The following is a 23219-nucleotide window of genomic DNA, read 5'->3' as shown; positions in this document are numbered from 1 at the left end:
TGTTTTCTGAATGGATTTAAACAGAATTTTAAACTTCCTGACTGTTCTCATGACTTATACAGAAGGCTGTTGTGGAAATCAGCCTACAGCGTTTATTCAAATTCTCTCTACTCTACATATTGATCAATTTGAGTTGACATGTTCATCCACCACTCGGCTCCACTAAAAAACAAAGCTAAATGTGTAGAATTGTAGGAAATTAGCTTTAAAACAGAAAAATGATATCTTAGCCTCATGGCAAAATGTGTAGAATAGCTTGAAATTTGCTTTGAGACGGAACATTTTCTCTCATCCCCATGGCAGAATATGTAAAAGTGCTAAAAAATTAAGTTGATGGCCCAAGGGCCCCAAATGCAGTAGTCTGGGCTTGATTACATTCACAATACCATATACCTACTCTTTCAATATAATATTTATTGTGGACTGGAAAAGAGAATCTAGGCATTCTTTCCTCACCTATGAATTGAGTATACTTCCAATGGATGTTGGAATAGGTATATTTTGGAAAGACAAAATAAAGAGTATATGTAAACCAGGGGTGAACAACTTTGGTTTGAGTGTGTCTTCTTACCTGATTTCCAGTCTTATTGACTTATTGACTGTTTCCACATGCGGAAACTGTTGGAGACAAAAACGTTTTAATGGTTTGTTGAGAGTGTTAAGCATGAAAAAGAAGCAGCATTGTGAAAATGCTAAAGACAGTTTATTAGTAGACACTCAGCAGACAGAAACCAACCACCTGCAGAATGTCTTCCTGAAATACACCTTTTGATTGGCAGTGTAAAATAAGGCAAAGGGTTCCAGACCATGTACAGGTATTTATACACTTTTGCACCAACGATAAAACAGTTATACATTCACTTGTTACCGTAAATAGTTTTGATATATCTGTGTTGTACCCATAGACCCACATACTTACATTTCCAAGAAACCCCATAGAACAGGGTTGGTGAGTGAGGGAGCATTTTGTAGGTTAAAGTAACACCTATATTATGCTATTTAGCTTTGGACCGGAGTCTAGCTAACTACATAGAATCAGACCACCATCTAAACAACATATAGATTTTGGAACTGCAAAAGCCAACACACTACATTGACATAATCCTATAATATTTGCCATCATAAATATGTAATCTCTTTCTGTATCTTCTTAAAAAATATATTAAAATCTCAATATAGTGTCTATATATAACTCAAATAATGTGCATTTCTTTGTAATTGGTCACATAGAGAAAGGCACCTCCCCCTGTGCTGTATCCTTTTAGGCACCCTCCCTGGCTTGTCTGGGGTATTCATTCTAACTAGAGCTACAGAGTAGAACACAATTGAATATGAGGAACATTCTACTTACTTATTAGAGGCCCATTCAGTTAAAAACAGCAACCACGTTTCAGGGGCAAGTTGATAACATGACCTGTATACACGTCACAACACAACAGCATATGCAATTGAGTTTCTTTCTGTTACAGACGGATTTCACAAAGCCAACCAACCCAGCGTTCTAGCAGCCAGGGAAGAGTCATGTTTCTGACTTATCCAGGAAACTGTGTTTGATTGGCCCGAAGTCCCTGCCTTCCCATTGTTCAGAATAGCTGTGGTACTCTACTGTGGAGCTATAAATCAGTGTTGGTCATAGGAGGTAAAAGAGGATATTTTGAAATACTGCTCCAATTGCTGGCTTCTGAACACTAGCTTTCTCACACAGATCCTACAACCCATTACCTGTACAGCTTGTGGGACAGTAGATGATGTGTTATTATGGGTTGTATAAGTTGTTACCCTGTTGAGAGATCTCATCGTAAAGCTGTCCTCACAGTTGTGTGTCTTGTGAGGGACCTACGGTAGCAGGTCTGAGTGTGTCTGGGCTGTGGGCCAGGGCTTACTCCTCCTCAGAGCCATGAAAAGAGATCAGAGCAGCAGCTCCAGTTGTTCTCTCTCACACATGTCTCGCTCTCTGTCTCACACACACACACACACACACACACACACACACACACACACACACACACACACACACACACACACACACACACACACACACACACACACACACACACACACACACACACACACACACACACACACACACACACACACACACACACACACACACACACACACACACACACACACAGAGGCAGAGTTGGGTAGGATAAGCTGCCTTGTGACTTTGTCAGTGTCAGTATAAGAGATGGTGTCAGTGTTCTGCTCTCTCTAACACTGCAGTGATATTTCACTGCAGGGGCTTATTGGGTAATTAGGGAAAGATTGGAGTGGAATTTCTACGTTTCCATGTGTTAACCAGCATGTTTTACAACAGGGGTGTCACACTCATTCCATGGAGGGTCGACTGTACACTGGTTTTTGTTATTTCCTTTTTATTTGTGTTGAACTAAGACCTAGACAACCAGGTGAGGGGAGTTCCTAACTAATCAATGACCTTCATTGATCAGTCAAGAAACAAGGGAGGAGCAAAAACCTGCAGACACTTGGCCCTCCATGGAATGAGTGTGACACGTGTTCTACAGGGTCTGATGTACAGGGGGACCCAAGAGGCCTAAATATAGCCAGATATTCTCTACACACACTCACCATATAATTACTGAAATATCAATCAGTTATATCAGAAATACATAGAAAAATATATATAGTTATCTGAATGCCCTTTGTACAGTTTTTAAATATTAGTGTCAGAAAAAGCCTTGATGACAGTGATGAGGATATGTATTCTAAAGGGTAGTGGGATGGTGTGGTAAAGTAGTACTTAGCGATACTTAAGGGGGATGCTCCCCTATAAGACCGTCCAGACACACTCTCCAGCAGTAGTCAATACGTTTTTTGGAGAATTTGAAAGAATTTGCTACACTAAGTGCAAAAAATGATAGGTAGGTACCTCTTTACGTAACACATTTTAAAGCATTGAACTGTCTTTTCACGTCACTGACTGTGCAGTGATACATTGTTTGTGAGTTTGATGTTTTGCAGTTAGTCACCGGTATATAGTACAGGACCACATTGACATGCCTGACCAAGACATTGTTTTCATGTGATGATCTTCTAGTAATACTTGTAAAAGGAAGTCATTTTTATGGTGCGCTCCTCCACTTAAAGCCAGGGGAGATTTGCGGACTCAAACAGAGATCAGAGAGTCAATCAATACAAATCTTTAAAAGGTTTGGAATAGTTAAACATAAGGTAGTCCATGTAATAAAAGTCATAAGCTCTCTGTCTCTCTGAAGTGCTGAGCTGTGCAAAGTAGCGATGGGTTAAATGAGTTGAAGTCCTCTCAGCCTTGGGGTTCCTGTCTTTAAAACTGGGGAAGGTGAGGTTATGTGGAGCACCAGTTCTACGTAGTAAGAAATTAGCCTCCTCCTCCATGGTCTCAAACTTGCCGATGAAGTTGTAGTCCAGCAGACAGGGGCTGCAGAGCTGGCTGGTAGGCTCCCAGTGAATGTCCATGCCCACAGGCCTGTGCACATCCAACAGATACTGCATGAACTCCTGGAAGGTCACTCCACTGCCTGTCCTGAGGGCCACCTTGGAGGCGTTCACCCTGTACTTGGAGATGATGGGCTTCCCGAATACAGGATGATAGTAGGTGTTGGGGTTCTCAAACTTGTCCCTGAAGGCGGACACCAGCCTCTCCAGGGGTTCGCGGACAAACAGGACTTTGGTGTAGGTCTCCAGGCGCTGCGTGATGCCCTGGCGGTCGAAGCTGTCCAGCCTCTTGAGGTGGTTGCCGTAGTGGACAGCGTCGTGTTTGATCTCGTGGGTGGACGACGCCAGGCCAGATAGCACCATGAGGATCCTCTTCCAGTTGGAGCAGCCCGCCTTGGGCACCTAAAGAGATAAGTTTAGATTTTAAAAATACTTTATTAATTGGTTTGTTAAATCATTGCAGCCAGCATCACAGTCACAATGACAAAAATACACCAATAATCAATAAGTTGTAAAAATATAGATAGCAGTATATAACAGCAAGATTCAAAAGTCCAATAATCAATATGCAATAATCAGATCATCAATAGGCCCACCTCGCAGTACAACAGCTTGTACTTGTCCTCCACATAGATCCGGGACACGTGGTGAGGTGTGATGGTTCTGGAGATGCTGCTCTTGTACTTGGCACAGACCTCCTTCATCAGCCTCCGCCGAGCTTCCTGGATGTGGGACAGTCTGTGCCACTGCCAGCTCTCCTCAGGAGAGTCCGGGGAACCAGAGGAGGATGAGGAGGAGTTGTGTGAGTTGTTAGAGACCACAGGGCTGGTTTTCAGTAGTTTCCTGTGGCGCTTGGTGACGTGCAGGGAGCCCATGTCCTGTTCCCTAGAGCCAGGGGTGGCTGAATGTCTGGTCCACTGGAAGGCAGGGAACTGCATGGGGGGGATGGGGCTGGTTAGGCCTTCCACAGCCGGTCTCTGGTCCTGGCCTGGGCTGACTCTTACACCCTCACTGTCCTGAGTACACAGCGCCTGATGAACAAAGATAACGCATCGACTTTACAAATGGCGCTGACAGATGTAAAATGTATGCAAGACTACATCTGCATTGCTTGTACTTTGGTGTTTTAGGCCGGGTTTCTGTAAAAGCACTTAGTGACATCTGCTTATGTAAAAAGGACTTTATAAATATATTTTAGTGATTTAGTATTGATTACTATTAAAACTTCTCTGGCATTCAAAATGAAAATGTGTTTATTCAGTGAAACTCTCTTTATAGTGTTCCGTGAACTAATTCACCAACACTCTTTTAAAAACCTTTGGTGGAAAAAAAATGTATCTATACATTCCTGATTTCTGCAGTGCTCAGACTCAACACTTAGTGGTGCCGTTTCTCTACATCTTGACCAACTCTCCAACCTCTCCGATTGAAATGCCACACACTGTAAATGACTGGGAGAACTACCAATAAACGGAGCTCTAATGTCATATAAATGTCTTATAAACACTTAATGGGAAATCTAAATTCAAATCATCTACAGGCAGATTACCATGGTAAGATGGCCTGAGGCTATCATGCGTTTTGACATTTTATTTCAATTATGGCGCCATAAAGCCAATAGATTTCATGTATAATCCTAATTGTACAACGGATAACGTGATGGGAGCCCATCATGAATTTGTGCTCATCTCCTATCTGACATCCATTGGATCAGGTGCCCAGTACTCCCACCTATATCCCCTGGGAAACCTCCAAAGGAGGAAGGAGTACCAGTAGGAATGGTTCCCTGACCGTTTCATGTTGGGAAGCAGAGCAGGATCAGCCACAGTGTAGCCAGCCAGCATCAGACACCCACATGCAGGACTCACACTAATGGAAGTCTCTCATCTCTATTGAGAGCAGGACACCAGAGCAAACTGAGGTCAGCGGGAGGAAAGAGAGGAACCAGGAGTGTGTCTGACATAGCAACCAGCTGCTCTCTCTCTCCTGCAGCCTCAAAGCCTCCTAGTCTCACACTGAACCCCCTCATCTCCAGGCTGGTATTACAGTATATAGTAGTCTGAGCCCTGGATGTGCCCCCTCTCTCTTTCTCTCTCTCTCCTACAGCTACACACTGACACAACCCCCTCATCTCCAGGCTGGTATTACAGTATCTAGTAGTCAGAGCCCTGGCTGTGCCCTCTCTCTCGCTCCTGCAGCTTCACACCAAGACCTCCACAGAGCCTTTATCCCCTGGCTCTCCCTGGGCTGGACCAACTCAGTGGCCTTGTGGTTAGAGTGTCCGCCCTGAGACTGGAAGTTTGGGAGTTCGATCCCTGGTCGAGTCATACCAAACACTGTAAAAATACACCTCAGTCTGTTTGGACCTCAGCATTAATGAGATAGATTGGGGGTAAGGCCCTGCAATAGACTAGCATCCTGTCCAGGGGTTGTACTTGTTCCTCAAGCTGCCTCATGCTACAGAAACAGACTCCTGCTCCTATGAGCCATTCCAGCTTGCATAAACCAAGACTACTTTACTCTCCATGGGCTGCAGAGAGCTGGCCCACCCCTGGCACAATGGGGGAGGCCTCAGGTCAGCCTCTCTACACTGATGTTATCAGACACAGAAACTGCACTGCCACTCAACACCATATTAGATTTTAAAAACACATACACTCTCTCTCTGTTTGAAAGGAGGAGGAGGAGTAGAAAATAACGTACCTCTCTGGACTGCCGAGCTGTTCCTCTTAGCTTCACACCTGGGAAGAGGAGAGAGAGAGAGAGAGAGAGAGAGAGAGGGAGGGAGGGAGAGAGAGAGAGTGAGCACTTAAGTAAACGAGACAACATGTTTAGTTATTGCTTGTTGAGGAGGAGAGGTAGTCCATTGATGCATCAGACCCAGGTAATGGAGTGAATTCCTCCTGCTGTAATATCAGGTAGAAGGCCTGCTGACTCTCCTCTCTTCTCCTCTCCTCTCCTCTCCTCTCCTCTCCTCTCCTCTCCTCTCCTCTCCTCTCCTCTCCTCTCCTCTCCTCTCCTCTCCTCTCCTCTCCTCTCCTCTCCTCTCCTCTCCTCTCCTCTCCTCTCCTCTCCTCTCCTCTCCTCTCCTCTCCTCTCCTCTCCTCTCCTCTCCTCTCCTCTCCTCTCCTCTCCTCTCCTCTCCTCTCCTCTCCTCTCCTCTCCTCTCCTCTCCTCTCCCTCCTCCTCTCCTCTCCTCTCCTCTCCTCTCCTCTCCTCTCCTCTCCTCTCCTCTCCTCTCCTCTCCCCTCCCCTCCCCTCCCCACTAGCTGCTTTCCACAGAGGGTGACACTGAGTGGCCTGTCACTTCCAATCTACAGAGGGAAGTAATAGGAACCTGCAGAGTGAGGGGGCCCCAGATGTGGGTCACGGCCCCCCACCCCCCTTAACTGGTGACATCTGCAAGGACCCTGTCTCCTCTAACACTTATATACGTCTCAGAGGGGCTGGGAGAAAACCATACAACCGTACAGCCAGATACAATGTTGTTTTAGGTTAGTATGCACTGCAGAAGGGCTTGGGGGGTTGGTTGTTGTAGTGTCTGGGATTCTGTTTATTCCTCTGTAGCAGGTTTAGGGAGGTAACGAGAAACAGTTTGACATTTTCTAATCTTGTTCAGCTGTCGGAGCCTTATTTGATCTCCTAACCCTAATAATGGCTCAGTGCATCTTGTATGTCAGTTGACATTGTTGAATATAAAACACATGCATATCTAACAGGACACACCACACTATTACCAAGATAAAATGTCCACTACACACAGTACTGCTAGGCTCCAATGGCTCTCTCACACACACATACACACACACACACACACACACACACACACACACACACACACACACACACACACACACACACACACACACACACACACACACACACACACACACACACACACACACACACACACACACACACACACACACACACACACACACACACACACACACACACAGTATCTTTCTTGGACTATCTCATCTAGATACATGCTTCACCATTGATCAGGAACCCCATCAGGCCAGTAATTGAAATCTCCTGAGGTCTAATAACTGCTTCCTGCTAAGTGCTGTTTTTGTCAGGAGCACTGTGTTGTCACTCATACTGCTCTGCTCACTAGCCTGGAACCAGATGTCTTTGTACTGTCTGGCCAACTCCTACCGTATAGTAATTGTCACGTTGTATGGGGTTGGCAAGACACCACAAACCGATCTGGGACCAGGCTTTTGTCAGTGATGTTACTCACTGTCACAACCATTGCTTTATCCATAGAGAAACAGTATAATAGTGTTCTATTTAATTATGTGGCTTTAATGTACTGGATTATAGCCAGCTTTAACCCGTGCTGGATTCTCCTCAAATGAATACAATCAGCAATTCCAATGTGAGCCTCGTTGGGTTCAATGCAAGTTCACTTTCTGTCTGTTGAATTGAATGCAGTTGAGTACATTTCTTCACTTGATTGCAATTCAATTCCTGAATTGCCTTGAATTTAGATTAAATTGACTTTGTGGATAGGTAATTGCATGTGCAATAGATAGCTATAAAAATCTCAGTCATTCACTGATTTTTCAATTAAAAAGGAAATGAATCTTTGCCTTTACTGATACATGTTCTCTCTCTTTCCCCTAGTTGATCTAGTTCCCAATGCAGTCTAGGTGCTAGGCAATGCCCTGAATAGCATCATACTGCCTTAGAGTAAAAAGCTGTGTGTTTAGTTTCGTAAACAACATTTATGTCTATACCATGAATTTGGTTGAAACTAATATATGTTGCTGTTTGATTGCAATTTCACCCTGAAAGAAACTATTCTATTGATTTTCTCCAGGCTGTGAAACAATGATCAATTGTTCAAATTTCCTTCCTTCCCAAATTCGCTTCTACAATTTAGGAATTCACAAACTCTGCCGATGTGATGCAAGTAAACAGTGTGTTCATTTGTCTTTTATTTCTGTGTCACAAATTGCAGCAATAGTACAAAACCCAGGTGAATGAAATGAGCATGCAAGTCCCCATTGACTTAACATGTTCATTGTGATGGATACCATAGCTGAAATAGACTTCCTTTCATTCAATAACAATTTTCTCAGATCTTTTTATATTCCATTACAGTAGCTGACATTGAGAGCAGATTGAAGGTGGATAATGGATATTAATGCATTGGTATGTGATGTCCTCAGATGCATTTCCTTCAGAGAACAGTCTACATTCACACCCCCCCCAACCTTCAGCTTCCCAAGGCTATCCTTTCAACACGGGCCCTGAATATCCATGTTTCAAGTCCCAAGTTTTATTAGTCGTATGTACGGGATACTCATGGTATACATCGTCCAACGAAATGCTTACGGCAGGGTAGCCTAGTGGTTAGAGCATTGGACTAGTAACCGGAATGTTGCAAGTTCAAACCCCCGAGCTGACAAGGTACAAATCTGTCGTTCTGCCCCTGAACAGGCAGTTAACTCACTGTTCCTAGGCTGTCATTGAAAATAAGAATTAGTTCTTAACTGACTTGCCTGGTTAAATAAAATAAATAAATAAACTTGCAGGTTGCTTCTCGAAAATGCAACAACAATAAGAAAAAAACATCTAATATAAAAATAGGAACATAAAGTAAATGGCTCAGTAGAATAGAAACATTGCAATAAAAAAGGAAAGTGGAGCAGGAACCGGCAAGACGCGTGACCTCAGCGTCGCCATGGTGATCATAATCTTAATCAATGTAGAACCAGGTCGGTGTTATTGTGAGAGTCATGAAAGCAAAGGCCATATCATTAGTGGGATCCATTACCGCCTTTCCCTCTGAAAGACCTCTGTCTCTCTAAGGCTCTCCTCTGATACCGACACACATCAAACGCTTCCTTCCCCCGATGGCTGCCACCACAGTCGCTCGCCTCATGCAAACGCAGCGGTGGCGGAGAGGAGCATGAAGGACAAAAACAAGGTGAAATAATGAGCTTGTTAAACGAAGGATCACTGCCATGGACACAGGGAGGAGCTTTTTAAATGCCCTATTCTTAACCAGAGGAAACTCAGGAGATCGAGGAAGACAGAGAGACTTAGTGTCCATGCCCCCTCCAGGCCTGTGCCCACAGCAGGTAAAGAGCAGCACAGCCAGCAGCCACTAGTTTTCATCAGTCATTCAGCTCACAGAGCCTGTAGTGTCTTAGCTCTTATGACTTCAGCAGTATAATAAGGAAGTCTCTGAATACAAGGAACTTGAGCTTCACCTTTACTGAAGTAATTAGCAATACAAGATTAACGTGACGCAAGACTGCACATGACCAAGGGTGCACCCCCCCACACACAGACACACAAACACACCCACACACACGCTCGTGCTTCTGAAATGCCTCCTCAACGTGTGGGAATATAGACTCCATCTTTTACACTGACTAACTGTGACGTGGTTTAACAGCAGTAATCACTCCAGACAGTGGCATTAGGTTGGAAGCTCTGGTCCATTGATGTTGCAGGTTGTAATAATAGATCAAAAGTTTTGGATTGTGAGACCTGCAGCTGGGAAGGGTTGGTAATGAGTGAGTTCTGGTTTGTCTGTGGGCCTATTGGGCGGTCTGTTGGATGGCTCTTATGAAGCAGAATGGTGATTGGTTCTTATGACCCTGTAATTACACATCAGGTCAGTATGATCTCATCACCTTGGTCGATATTGGACAGTATCTAAAACTGCTTGATGGCACAGCTGTATGAGAAAAAAAAGAGTATTCCTGTATGGTGGAAGTCATGGGGAACTGATACAGGGGGATGACCGGTTATGGGCGGTAGAAGATATTCAGAGAATTTCAAATGGGGATATTTAACTCTTAAAAACAGAGAATGTGAAAATGAAAATATAGCTAATCATGGCTGATCATACGTCTTATGATTCTGGTATAATTAAAAAAGAAGATATTTCCCGAGTGCGTGAGGCTAGACATTCTTCTGATACATGTTGAAACAAATCTCAAATATGTTGCAGAATTCCTCTGACCTCCTGCATACCCACTCCTCCCTAATTTCCATCTAAACACAATTCCATTTCACAAGTCCTCAGAGGGTACATGTAAGGATGGTGTTATTAGCGAACACATAAAATACATCATATATACGCTGCATGACGCTGCAAATGTATTGGCTTTTATTCAACCTTTGATCCTAACTGAAGGTCAGAGATTGGACAGGATCACAGGGGTCGTAGGCTACAGTCTTATTAGTAGAAGTCTGAGGGCAGGCCAGCATGTACTGTATACAACCAGACTGCATTAATCAGCAGCCCAAGAAGCATAAATAACACATGGCTTGACTCATATGTCTCAGCTGTAAGAGTATAAGCTAAGCATATTGAACCACATCAATATTCAGTGGAATAGAGCTGAAAGCAGTGGAAGCTGAAAGAAAGCTATTTAAAGTAGAGTTGGAGATGCCTGCTGCCTCCACCTGAACATCTTCGGTATAGTGTTTTCAGAGTAGTTGACTTTCATGCTCTGGGGCATTACAGCTGTTCTAGGCAAGGCATCACCACACTGCTGCTTATTAGTTTATAACAAGCTCAAGGTAAGGAAACACAGGCAGTCCCTTCATATAGCTGATTTCCATGGATACAGCGCGTAACATTGTTATGCTGTATGTAGTCGGATGGGAGGGGGCGGTTGTGTTAATATCATGCAGAGTCGTCAGAGGCATGGTTGGTTGGCAGCTCGTGAAAGCAGAGACATGTAAACAAATGCTACCTGTCAGCTGCGATCCACGGGTTAAATTAATTATCTGTGCTGAAGCCGCAGCACCAGAAGGCTTTAATTGGCACATATCTTATTAGGATGCTTGAGAAGCTCTTGACCTATCAGCAGAGCACGCACGCCACAGCAGCACACGCCACAGAGCCCCTCCCCTCCTCTGTCGATGACAGCTCAGACAGGCTGCTGGAGGTTGTTATAAAAGTTCAGAAACCTTTTGCACGTAATGTTTTAAAAGTTGGCTGGTTCGCTGCCAGATATTAGGAGAGGGAAGGGAGGAAAATCTGCAGGGAAAACGGCTAGCTGCTCTCTTGCCTGTGTCTGTGGTGGAGGCAACAGATGAAGAGGAGGACTGAAGAGTGGAAGGTGAAAGAAGAGAGAAAAGCTAGATGGAAGAGAGAGAAACAGATGAGGGGGATATTGCCCTCAGTGTTTCCATGTGGTTTCTGTGTTCAGACTACACATTATATCTGAACCACTGGACCCTCTCTCCTCTCTGCCGTAGTTGAGATGCTCTGCTCTCTCCTCCTCCCTCCCTCCCTCCCTCCCTCCCTCCCTCCCTCCCTCCCTCCCTCCCTCCCTCCCTCCCTCCCTCCCTCCCTCCCTCCCTCCCTCCCTCCCTCCCTCCCTCCCTCCCTCCCTCCCTCCCTCCCTCCCCCCTCTCGTCCTCTCCTCCTCCCTCTCCTCCCTCCCTCTCATCCTCCCTCTCCTCCTCCCCTCCCTCTCCCCCTCCCTCTCGTCCTCTCCTTCTCCCTCTCCACCCTCCCTCGCTCTCCTCCCCCTTCTCCTCCTCCCTCTCGTCCTCTCCTCCCTCCCTCTTCTCCTCCCTCTCCTCCTCCCTCTCGTCCTCTCCTCCCTCTCCTCCTCCCTCTCCTCTTCCCTCTCCTCCTCCTCCCTCTCCTCCCTCCCTCTCCTCCTCCCTCTCCACCCTCCCTCCCTCCTTTCCCCCTTCTCCTCCTCTCCTCCCTCTCCTCCTCCCTCTCGTCCTCTCCTTCCTCCCTCTCCTCCCTCGCCTCCTCCTCCCTCTCCTCTCCTCCTCCCTCTCCTCCCTCCCTCTCCTCCTCCCTCTCCTCCCTCCCTCTCCTCCCCCTCTCGTCCTCTCCTCTCCTCTCTCTCCTCTTCCTCTCCTCCTCTCCTCTTGTATCTTCATTAACCAGTGGTGATCTACCTGCTGAATTCTATTTGCTGTGAGATAGGTAAATGGAATTGGCCCTGTCACTGTTTACCCTGGCCTCTCCTTTAAGTAAGCCCCGCTGTTTTCACTCACCCTGTGTTTTCCTGTCACCGGCCCCACTGATTACAGGCCGGCCTGATGAGGGCGGACATGTGAGTGGAGCTGTGGAACAGTGGTTGGAATGCTAAGTGAAATAGAATGCAGACGGGACAGCCCCGTCCTTGCATTTGTGGATAAGCTTCAATGCTTCTGCACTGACCACAGTTCAAGTCAGTAATCCTAGGAGGATGAGGAGTGGAGTGCCAAGGGTTACTATGGGTTATAAGGGGAAGATTGCTGTCTCTCAAAACAGGAGTAACAACCCAGACTTTTGAAGGTGGAGGGGATTAGAGGAGATGCTGAAACAGCCTGATCGTATTGCTCCTTGACACTGACCTACACATGGGCATCGCTCAGATTGATTACCTGTCTTTATGAGTTCAGCAGGAAGACAGGATAATGGCAACAGGAATGGTTGAGCTCGACACTTAGACTGCCTGGCTTTTTCTGTGCTGTCGAAACCAAGCAAAACATTCATAACAAGCCCTGTAGACTATCACAACCTCCCTTCAATAACACTCCAGGCCTCTATGGTAACTCCCCTTTAGCTTTAAGCCTCTCCTATTTTCTCCTAGTTACCTTCCATACCCTTAATTTACCTCTCCATGCCTGTATTCTACCTCTCCCCAGAGTGCCTCATCTCTCAAGTAACCCACCTTTGGCCTCCAGCCTTCAACCTATAATTTCTTCTCGCTTTGTGCTACGTGCATCTGGTCCACTCCAAAAACAAAACTAAAGCAGCAGAAACAACAACAAACAACAACATACAACACCATTAATAGTACCTCTACTACTACCACTACTACCTCTACTCCTACTACCTCTACTACATCCACTACCACTACTACTACTACCTCTACTCCTACTACCTCTACTACATCTACTACTACTACCTCTACTACTACTACCTCTACTACTACTACTACTACTACCTCTACTACATCCACTACCTCTACTACTACTACCTCTACTACCTATACTACTACCTCTACTACTACTACCTCTACTACATCCACTACCTCTACTACTACTACCTCTACTACTACCACTACTACCTTTACTACTACTACATCCACCACCTCTACTACTACTACCTCTACTACTACCACTACTACCTCTACTACCTCTACTACTACTACCTCTACTACATCCACTACCTCTACTACTACTACCTCTACTACCTTTACTACTACCTCTACTACTACTACCTCTACTACCTCTACTACTACCACTACTACCTCTACTACTACCTCTACTACTACTACCTCTACTACATCCACTACCTCTACTACTACTACCTCTACTACTACCACTACTACCTTTACTACTACTACCTCCACCACCTCTACTACTACTACCTCTACTACTACCACTACTACCTCTACTACTACCTCTACTCCTACTACCTCTACTACATCCACTACCTCTACTACTACTACCTCTACTACTACTACCTCTACTACTACCACTACTACCTCTACTACTACTACCTCTACTACTACCACTACTACTACCACTACTACCTCTACTACCTCTACTACCTCTACTACTACTACCTCTACTACTACTACTACTACCTCTACTACCTCTACTACCTCTACTACTACTACCTCTACTACTACCACTACTACTACTACTACTACCTCCACTACCTCTACTACTACCACTACTACCTCTACTACCTCTACTACTACTACCTCTACTACCTCCACTACCTCTACTACTACCACTACTACCTTTACTACCTCTACTACTACTACCTCTACTACCTCCACTACCTCTACTACTACCTCTACTACCTCTACTACTACTACCTCTACTACATCCACTACCTCTACTACTACTACCTCTACTACTACCACTACTACCTCTACTACTACTACCTCTACTACTACTACCTCCACCACCTCTACTACTACTACCTCTACTACTACCACTACTACCTCTACTACTACCTCCACTACTACTACTACCTCTACTACTACCACTACTACCTCTACTACCTCTACTACATCCACTACCTCTACTACTACTACCTCTACTACTACCACTACTACCTCTACTACTACTACCTCCACCACCTCTACTACTACTACCTCCACTACCTCTACTTCCTCTACTACTACAACCTCTTCTACTACCTCCACTACCTCTACTACTACCTCTACTACCTCCACTACCTCTACTACTACCACTACTACCTTTACTACCTCTACTACTACTACCTCTACTACCTCCACTACCTCTACTACTACCTCTACTACCTCTACTACTACTACCTCTACTACATCCACTACCTCTACTACTACTACCTCTACTACTACCACTACTACCTCTACTACTACCTCTACTACTACTACCTCCACCACCTCTACTACTACTACCTCTACTACTACCACTACTACCTCTACTACTACCTCCACTACTACTACTACCTCTACTACTACCACTACTACCTCTACTACCTCTACTACATCCACTACCTCTACTACTACTACCTCTACTACTACCACTACTACCTCTACTACTACTACCTCCACCACCTCTACTACTACTACCTCTACTACCTCTACTACTATTACTACTACTACTACCACTACTACTACTACCTCTACTACTACCACTACTACCTCTACTACTATTACTACTACTACTACCTCTACTACTACTACCTCTACTACTACTACCTCTACTACCTCCACTACCTCTACTACTACTACTACCTCTACTACCACCACTACTACCTCGACTACTACGACCTCCACCACCTCTACTACTACAACCTCTACTTTTACTACCTCTACTACTACCACTACCACTACCACTACTACTGCTGCTGCTACTACTACTACTACTACTACTACTACCACTACCACTACCACTACCACTACCACTACTACTGCTGCTACTACTACTACTACTACTACTACTACTACTACTACTACTACTACTACTACAACCTCTACTACTACTACTACTACTACTACTACAACCTCTACTACTACTACTACTACTACAACCTCTACTACTACTACTACTACTACAACCTCTACTACTTCTACTACTACTACAGCCTCTACTACTACTACTACTACTACAACCTCTACTACTACTACTACTACTACAACCTCTACTACTACTACTACTACTACAACCTCTACTACTACTACTACTACTACTACAACCTCTACTACTACTACTACTACTACTACTACAACCTCTACTACCACTACTACTACTACTACAACCTCTACTACTACTACTACTACTACAGCCTCTACTACTACTACTACTACTACTACTACTACTACTACTACTACTACAACCTCTACTACTACTACTACTACTACTACTACAACCTCTACTACTACTACTACTACTACTACTACTACTACTACTACTACTACTACTACAACCTCTACTACTACTACTACTACTACAACCTCTACTACTACTACTACTACTACAACCTCTACTACGACTACTACTACAACCTCTACTACTACTACTACTACAACCTCTACTACTACTACTACTACTACTAACCTCTACTACTACTACTACTACTACTACAACCTCTACTACTACTACTACAACCTCTACTACTACTACTACTACTACAACCTCTACTACTACTACTACTACTACTACTACTATTACAACCTCTACTACTACTACTACTACTACAACCTCTTCTACTACTACTACTACTACTACAACCTCTACTACTACTACTACTACTACAACCTCTACTACTACTACTACTACTACTACTACAACCTCTACTACTAGTACTACTACTACAACATCTACTACTACTACTACTACTACAACCTCTACTACTACTACTACTACTACAACCTCTACTACTACTACTACTACTACTACTACAACCTCTACTACTACTACTACTACTACTACAACCTCTACTACTACTACTACTACTACAACCTCTACTACTACTACTACTACTACTACTTTTACTACCTCTACTACTATTATTACTAATACTACTTCTACTACTAAAATTCTGATGATAATCCATTATTTGTTTGTGTTTTTCATAAAAGCAGCTCTACCTTCCTGTCTGATATTGATTGGTTGGCTATACCGTGTAGTGTTGTGTTGTGCTGTGTCTGATACAGGCTGTAAGACAGGCTGGGCTGATCGTCACAGCACAGCAGCTAATACTCAGCTTCCTCCAGAGCTTTGTACTAATGAGAGCAGGGTGTGTTATGCCGCGCCACTCTGCTTCACACCACGGTGTCTGTCTCTCTGTCTGACTGATGCTCTCAAACGCCTGAAATAGCTCTCCCACACGTCAGGTGGCTCGTGCCCCTGGGTCTCCAGAGCTGAGGTGTCACTGGGAGATGTTAAACACACACAGCTACTTGTGGATCCTGCTAGGGATGACATAGCCTTGCATACTGACTGCTACTGCCAGCACACTACAGTGCTGATGTACCTATGTAAGAGGAAACAAACCAGACACTAAGGCATATAGTGAGTTACCTTAAATATGAGGGGAAAACAGCCTTGTAGAATCTGTCTGATTTGTCTGATCTGTCTGGGTCTGTCTGATCACTTGATAATTTAAAACGCTCACCACCTTGTCTGCACACACATCCTGCCTGGCTCCACCCCTCTCCTCTCTCTCTTTGTGTCTTGTGTACCTTTCTTTGTGGAGGTGTGGGAAAGACGGGAGAGAGAGGTGCGGCTCGGCTCCCGGCGCTGGTAATGTGACAGCTAGCGGACTGGACATGCTGTAATTAGAATAATATTTACTTGTCACGTGACAGCCGAGGGATTTCTCCAATTACTCCCTTCAACTCCAACAGGGGAGAGAGTCGGTGTGTCAAGCAGTAGTAAAAAAACACTAATGTTAAAGACATGAATAGCGCAGATTTCACTAGATGTCTGGCCAAAGGGACCTGGGTTAATCAGACAAATGAGACATCTGGCCTTTTGTCGGATGTGTTTGTATCTGAGGCGGAGGGGGAATACTCTGTTGGACTGGACTGCTGCTGCTGATATGACTGGGCCAGATTCTGGTGCTGCTGTAAAGAACATGCACAGTGCTGTTGGTTTCTGTTAGTTGAATGATTTCTATTTAAAGGCCTATGCAAATCTCAACAGATACATCCCTCCCTACCTTCTACCCAGTATAGAAGACTTGGCTTGACAATCTCCGAATGCCATTAAACTTGCTGGTGTTTTGTAACAGATTTCTCATCCCATTCATCAAATGGCGTGGCTGGTGAACAGTTTTGATGCTGGAATGATATTTTAGATGAACGTGTGCAGGTAAAACATTGTGAATGGTTGTGTTTATGCCACACATAAAAGGTAATACATTTGAAAAGTTAAATGACAAATATTTAGGCTATATTGAAGCGTTATATTCTAGGTGCGCAAGGAATAGCCACTCGGATCGGAGAGGAGGCAGAACGCATGTTAAACTTTCCTGAAAAACTGGGCCTGCTGGAAGCATATGTGGCCACATTATTATAGGACGACTTCATTTGGGAGAATGATGATCCATAACAAACAGCGCATTTCATTATCAGAAGTAAAAACACAGCCAGACTGGTACTGTGCCTTTTTAGACCTTATAGACTGTCAAAAGTAGAGCCACAGCTGATTCAAATTGAATGAATGGAATGAAACATTCAAATCACGTCACGACTTCCGCCGAGGTTCGGCGGTCGACGTCACCGGTCTTCTAGCCATCGCTGATCCATCTTTCATTTTCCATTGGTTTTGTCTTTATTTTCTACACACCTGGTTTTCATTATCCAATTACATGTTCATGTATTTAACCCTCTGTTTCCCCCATGTTTGTTGTGCGTGATTATTTCTATGTTCAGTTCGGTTTATGACGGCTGTTTTTTCGACGGGTGCTGTGTTCACCCGTGCTGTGTTCACCCGTGCTGTGTTCACCCGTGCTGTGTTCACCCGTGCTGTGTTCACCCGTGCTGTGTTCACCCGTGCGTTATATTTACCGTTGGTATTTTGGTCAAGTATATTTGTTTACCATGTGCCTTTATTGTTTGAGTAAAGTACGTTGCTCACTCATTCTGCTCTCCTGCGCCTGACTTCCTGCACCAGCTACACTCACCTTCTGACATCACAAGGTTTTTGAGCCGTTCTTCAAATGGCATTTTCACTGCAGTTTACATCCTAGAGTAGAATTTTGTACTCAATTGAAAACAATAATGCAATTCTTCATTGCATGATCTTGTTGTAGGCTAGTCTAGATCATTTGATTGTCCCTAAACAAGATCAATAGGGGAGCTTTTTGGTTTGCGTGTCTCATGTCTTCGCTGTTCTTTCATGCGCAATGATGCACCTGGCCTCTCCGCTACCTATCAGCTATGTTCTTGTACATTTCTATTGAAAATTGGTGCAGCTTGAAAGATTTTCTGCGTGGTATGATTGCTAGTTAGCCTATTGCAGATCTGGACAAACAATCTACCTACCACTATTGTCACTATGAATGGTGGATAGAGGGCAGGATAGACAGTTAGACTGGTAGATTATGTTGAGCTGTGGCATAGTTTGCATGCATAAGGGAATTACCACAACACCTTGATATGGGAGGCGCATGCAAGATCAATCAATCAAATGTATTTATAAAGCCTTTTCACATCAGCCGATGATGAGGAAATGGAAGACATTACATAGTAAAACCGGTGAATGTAAACGCACAACATGGCAGTATCAGTAGGCTAAAAAGATAATTGAGTACCAGACCGATAGTCAAGTCACAGGAAATAAAACAAACACATCAGTTTATTAAGCCTTTCCTGTGCTAAACAATACAGTCCAATCTCTCATTGGCAATTTAAGTCCAGAGATAGACCCCATATAATGAAGCTGAATAGGGGCTATGAAGTATCAAAGGGAATTCAGTGAACGGATGGTTATGCAAACAGCAGGAGCCTGTCTTTTATTCATGGCGTGGTGATCTGAGCTGTGAGCCCAAAGTGTCTCAGGCTAGTCTCCTGCTGTCTGTCTGTCAGTACTGCCATCCTCCAATAGTGTTCCTTCCACTGAGATCCTATGAATTCACTATATTTCTGAGGATTCTATAGGTAATTCTATGGCTCCTTCCTTCCCACCTAGCCAAGGTCCAGCTCAAGTACACAGACTTTGTGATGTTCAGATCAGTCTATGGTGTAAGTTACAGACACATGCATTAGTGTTCACAGCCATGGTCCAGCTCACTCACCACCTGATGTTAACGGACAGATCCATTAGTCTAAACATTTTCACTCAGCTCAGCCCCCCCCACACACATGCCACGTCTATTCTATGGGCACAAGCACTGTTCATGAAACAAACTGTTCGCACTCCTCTTGTTGGTGGAGAGAATGTTGCAGGTTTAAATGTTATTTCCTTCCATTCTACATATTTTGTCATGGGGTTCAAAGAACAATTTGCCCTTTTAAAGCACATTTTCTTGCAATATTATACATTTTGCCATGTTTAATATGTATTCATGTAATATTTGAGTAACTAAAACAAATTACAACAATCTATGGGCTAAAAGAACTAAATAAAAAAATGTTAGCTGACATGGGCTAGTTGATCTGGAAATGTTTGACAAGTTATAAATAGCTCTCTAAGGTATGCAATGACTAACAGTTTAGGAACCACTGATTTACACTGTGTAGAGGTAAAGAAGCGATCTACCCCTTAACATGTGGTGGTTGTCGTCATAGCTACATTACTCATAACTGTGGGGGAAAAAACATCTCCAGTACTCCTGGTTGGGCACCACTGATGCGTATTTGATTAGAGCTCCATCAAAGGCTCCATTACGGGATTTCTATAAGAGGATGGCTTGGCTAGATGACTGGATGTGTGTTGTGCTCTTAGGGCCTGGCTCTGTGTCTAAAGGCAGAGATAAGGCTAAAGGAGGCAGGAGGCTGAAGCACCTCTTTGCTCTGCTCCACTCCCTCAGGACAGACAGGCAACGGCCCAGAACAGCATCCCCCTCCTCTGCCTAGTTCAGCTCCAATAGGCTCCAGTAAGGTGTGCAGTGTAGTGTAGTGCAGGGCAGTCAGAGAGAACAAAGTTGTCCATAGGAAGGAATCATGTCATGCAGGCCCAGCAGACCTCGTGAGCACTTTCAGACCTTCTGTCATCTGTGAATGTTTACCTGAGGGTAAGGCACTCTCTGACCATCTGTAGCTCCAGTACACTGCCCTGCCTGGCTATACACTATCTGGAGAATCTGAGGAGGGAACTCCTCTGTGGCACTTATATGAGGCACTTTACCAATGTTATACCGGGCATCCCAGCTCACGCAAGTCAGGTCAAGTGCCATTTTAAATTTGATCTAGTTAGTATGTCATGCTTAGGCAGTCATACAGTACAACCTCAACATATGGTGTATTTTGTGGACCGGTAATTGAATAGCAAAGATAGCCCTATCTTTTATATGCAGAGTCTGATAGCAGGAAAACTCTTCAGCTATGCTTCATTAGCTAATTGAGTTTTAATGAATCTAATAATCAGACTTGAGATAATCCTACTGTGCCCTTGTTGTGTTGTTTGTTTATCCGTTTGTTTAAAAAAAAAGTCACAGATATACTTTTTTTTACTGAGAGGGGATTGTTTGTTGCAGAAAGTTCAATTTACCAGAGTCTACTTTCATTTATTTTATTTTTGTACCTGGTGTATTTATTTGTAGATTTTTGTATATTACACACAACACACTCATCTACGATGCTGTAGTGTTGTAGCTAGTTTGCATTTGCCACTAGCGTCTCTATTCACTGCTACTTCGCAACTTTTACCATCGTTTATAATCTATTCTGCCTTGTTTACATTTCCCCTTCTGTGGAAGTCACTATTGCTGGACCTTTACTGGACCTTCTAACTGTTAGATAGCTCTGCACACTGTGGCTAGCCTACCATGTTTTTAGCCAGATGGCTACCAATGGCTAACCATTAAATCTCCACTGTAGCCGCTGTGAGATGTTTACTGAACTAAAGGACGAGGAGGAAGACCGAATGCACTTGGGGCAGGGATTTGTCTGTACGAAGCTCCTCCTGTGTGACCGGATGATGGATTAATTTTAATTGAACCTTTATTTAACCAGCATAGTCAATTAAGAACAAATTCTTATTTACAATGACGGCCTGGCAAGAGGCAAAAGTCCTCCTGTGGGGACAGGGGATAAAAAAGAGATTTAAGACATAACGGACATCACAGACAGAAGACACTGGCAACAGAACAAATACATTTTTATTTAACCTTTATTTAAGGTACAAGACCTTACAGTGAAATTCTTACTTACCTAAAAAAAAGAAATAAAGTAACAAATAGTTAAAGAGCCACAGTAAACTAACAATAGCGAGGCTATATACAGGGGGTACCGGTACAGAGTAAATTTATACATGTGGGTAGAGTTATGAAAGTGACTTATGCGTAGATAATAACAGAGAGTAGCAGCAGCGTAAAAGGGGGGGGGGGGCAATGCACGTAGTCTGGGTAGCCATTTGGCTAGATGCTAAGTAGTCTCATGGCTTGGGTGTAGAAGCTGTTTAGAAGCCTCTTGGACCTAGACTTCACTGCTTGCCGTGCGGTAGCAAAGATAACAGTTTATGACTAGGATGGCTGGAGTCTGGCGATTTTTAGGGCCTTCCTCTGACACCGCCTGCTATAGATGCCCTAGATGGCAGGAAGCTTGGCCCCAGTGATGTACTGGGCCGTACGCACTGCCCTCTGTAGTGCTTTGTGGTTGGAGGCCGTGGCCGTTGGTGTGCTTGGACCATGTTAGTTTGTTGTTGATGTGGACACCAAGGAACTTGAAGCTCTCAACCTGCTCCACTGCAGCCCCGTCAATGAGAATGGGGGCGTGCTCGATCCTCCTTTTCCTGTAGTCCACAATCATCTCCTTAGTCTTGATCACGTTGAGGGAGAGGTTGTTGTCCTAGCACCACACGTCCAGGTTTTTTTATGTTCGAATATGCAAATATATGTCCGAACAACATGTCTCAATTCCTTTGAACTCCTCCAGGGACACCAGGTCCTGCAGTTTTAGGTTGACTGGGAGGGAATTCCAACACCAGGGGTCTGAGTAATCAAAGGACCTTTTTCCATGCTCTGTTAAAATGAGCATAAGACAAGATTGAGATCTGAGCTTCTATGTGTTGATGACATCGGGCGGCTTCAGAGAGAAGCTAAAGCAAAGGAGCTAAAGCAAAAGGAGAGCCTCATCAACAAGTTCACCAACGTTGCTATAGCCCAGACTAAGCACATCTCAACTCTAAATCTCTCTCTCACCAATAGGAGTGGTGAGATGGGCAATACCGACCTGTTCCCCTCCTCGGAGCAGGTGGCTTGCTTGATTCCGCTACAAAGGACTGGGCCAGTGTTGTTTGGTGAAATGGCCGAAAGGAGCCACGACCTGGACGGCCCCATCCTGCCTTGGAAGATCTGCTATGCCTAACAAATCGCTTCCCACCACTGGCAGTGGACTGTCTGGCCCCAGGAACTAGCTTTGGCCCTGGAGATCCTCTAGCAGCCGATACCAGGCCAGCAGTCACTACCTTCAAACAACCAGGTGATAACACCAGTCCCACCAATACACAACCATCCGAATCACCTCCAGATGGCAGCCAGACAGCCCCCAAAGAGGTCCACCACACCACCGGACTACTGCAGCATCGGTCCACCAAGCCAATGGAGAACCTCGTAGCCCCTCTCAACAGCGCCACTCTCCCAGTCAGCGGCCTGTCTCCAAAAGCCCCCCCCACACACACAC

The 23219-nt window shown here is 44.5% G+C and overlaps 1 protein-coding gene across 1 annotated transcript in view; it reads right to left on the bottom strand.

The window, feature by feature from the left end:
• Positions 1-681: 681 nt before the first annotated feature.
• LOC109882938 (carbohydrate sulfotransferase 8) overlaps positions 682-23219 on the bottom strand; it is a 192949-nt gene continuing 170411 nt past the window's right edge. The window contains exons 3-5 of the mRNA XM_031831199.1: positions 6142-6179; positions 4035-4469; positions 682-3840 (exon numbers count right to left, since the gene is read on the bottom strand). Coding sequence (XP_031687059.1) covers positions 3154-3840; positions 4035-4469; positions 6142-6179 — 1160 coding nt within the window. The 3' untranslated portion in view covers positions 682-3153. The remainder of the gene's footprint in view (positions 3841-4034; positions 4470-6141; positions 6180-23219) is intronic.

Source organism: Oncorhynchus kisutch, linkage group LG8 (assembly GCF_002021735.2).
Source record: "Oncorhynchus kisutch isolate 150728-3 linkage group LG8, Okis_V2, whole genome shotgun sequence".
Lineage (NCBI taxonomy): Eukaryota > Metazoa > Chordata > Actinopteri > Salmoniformes > Salmonidae > Oncorhynchus > Oncorhynchus kisutch.
This window is presented reverse-complemented; position numbering and strand designations above follow the sequence as displayed.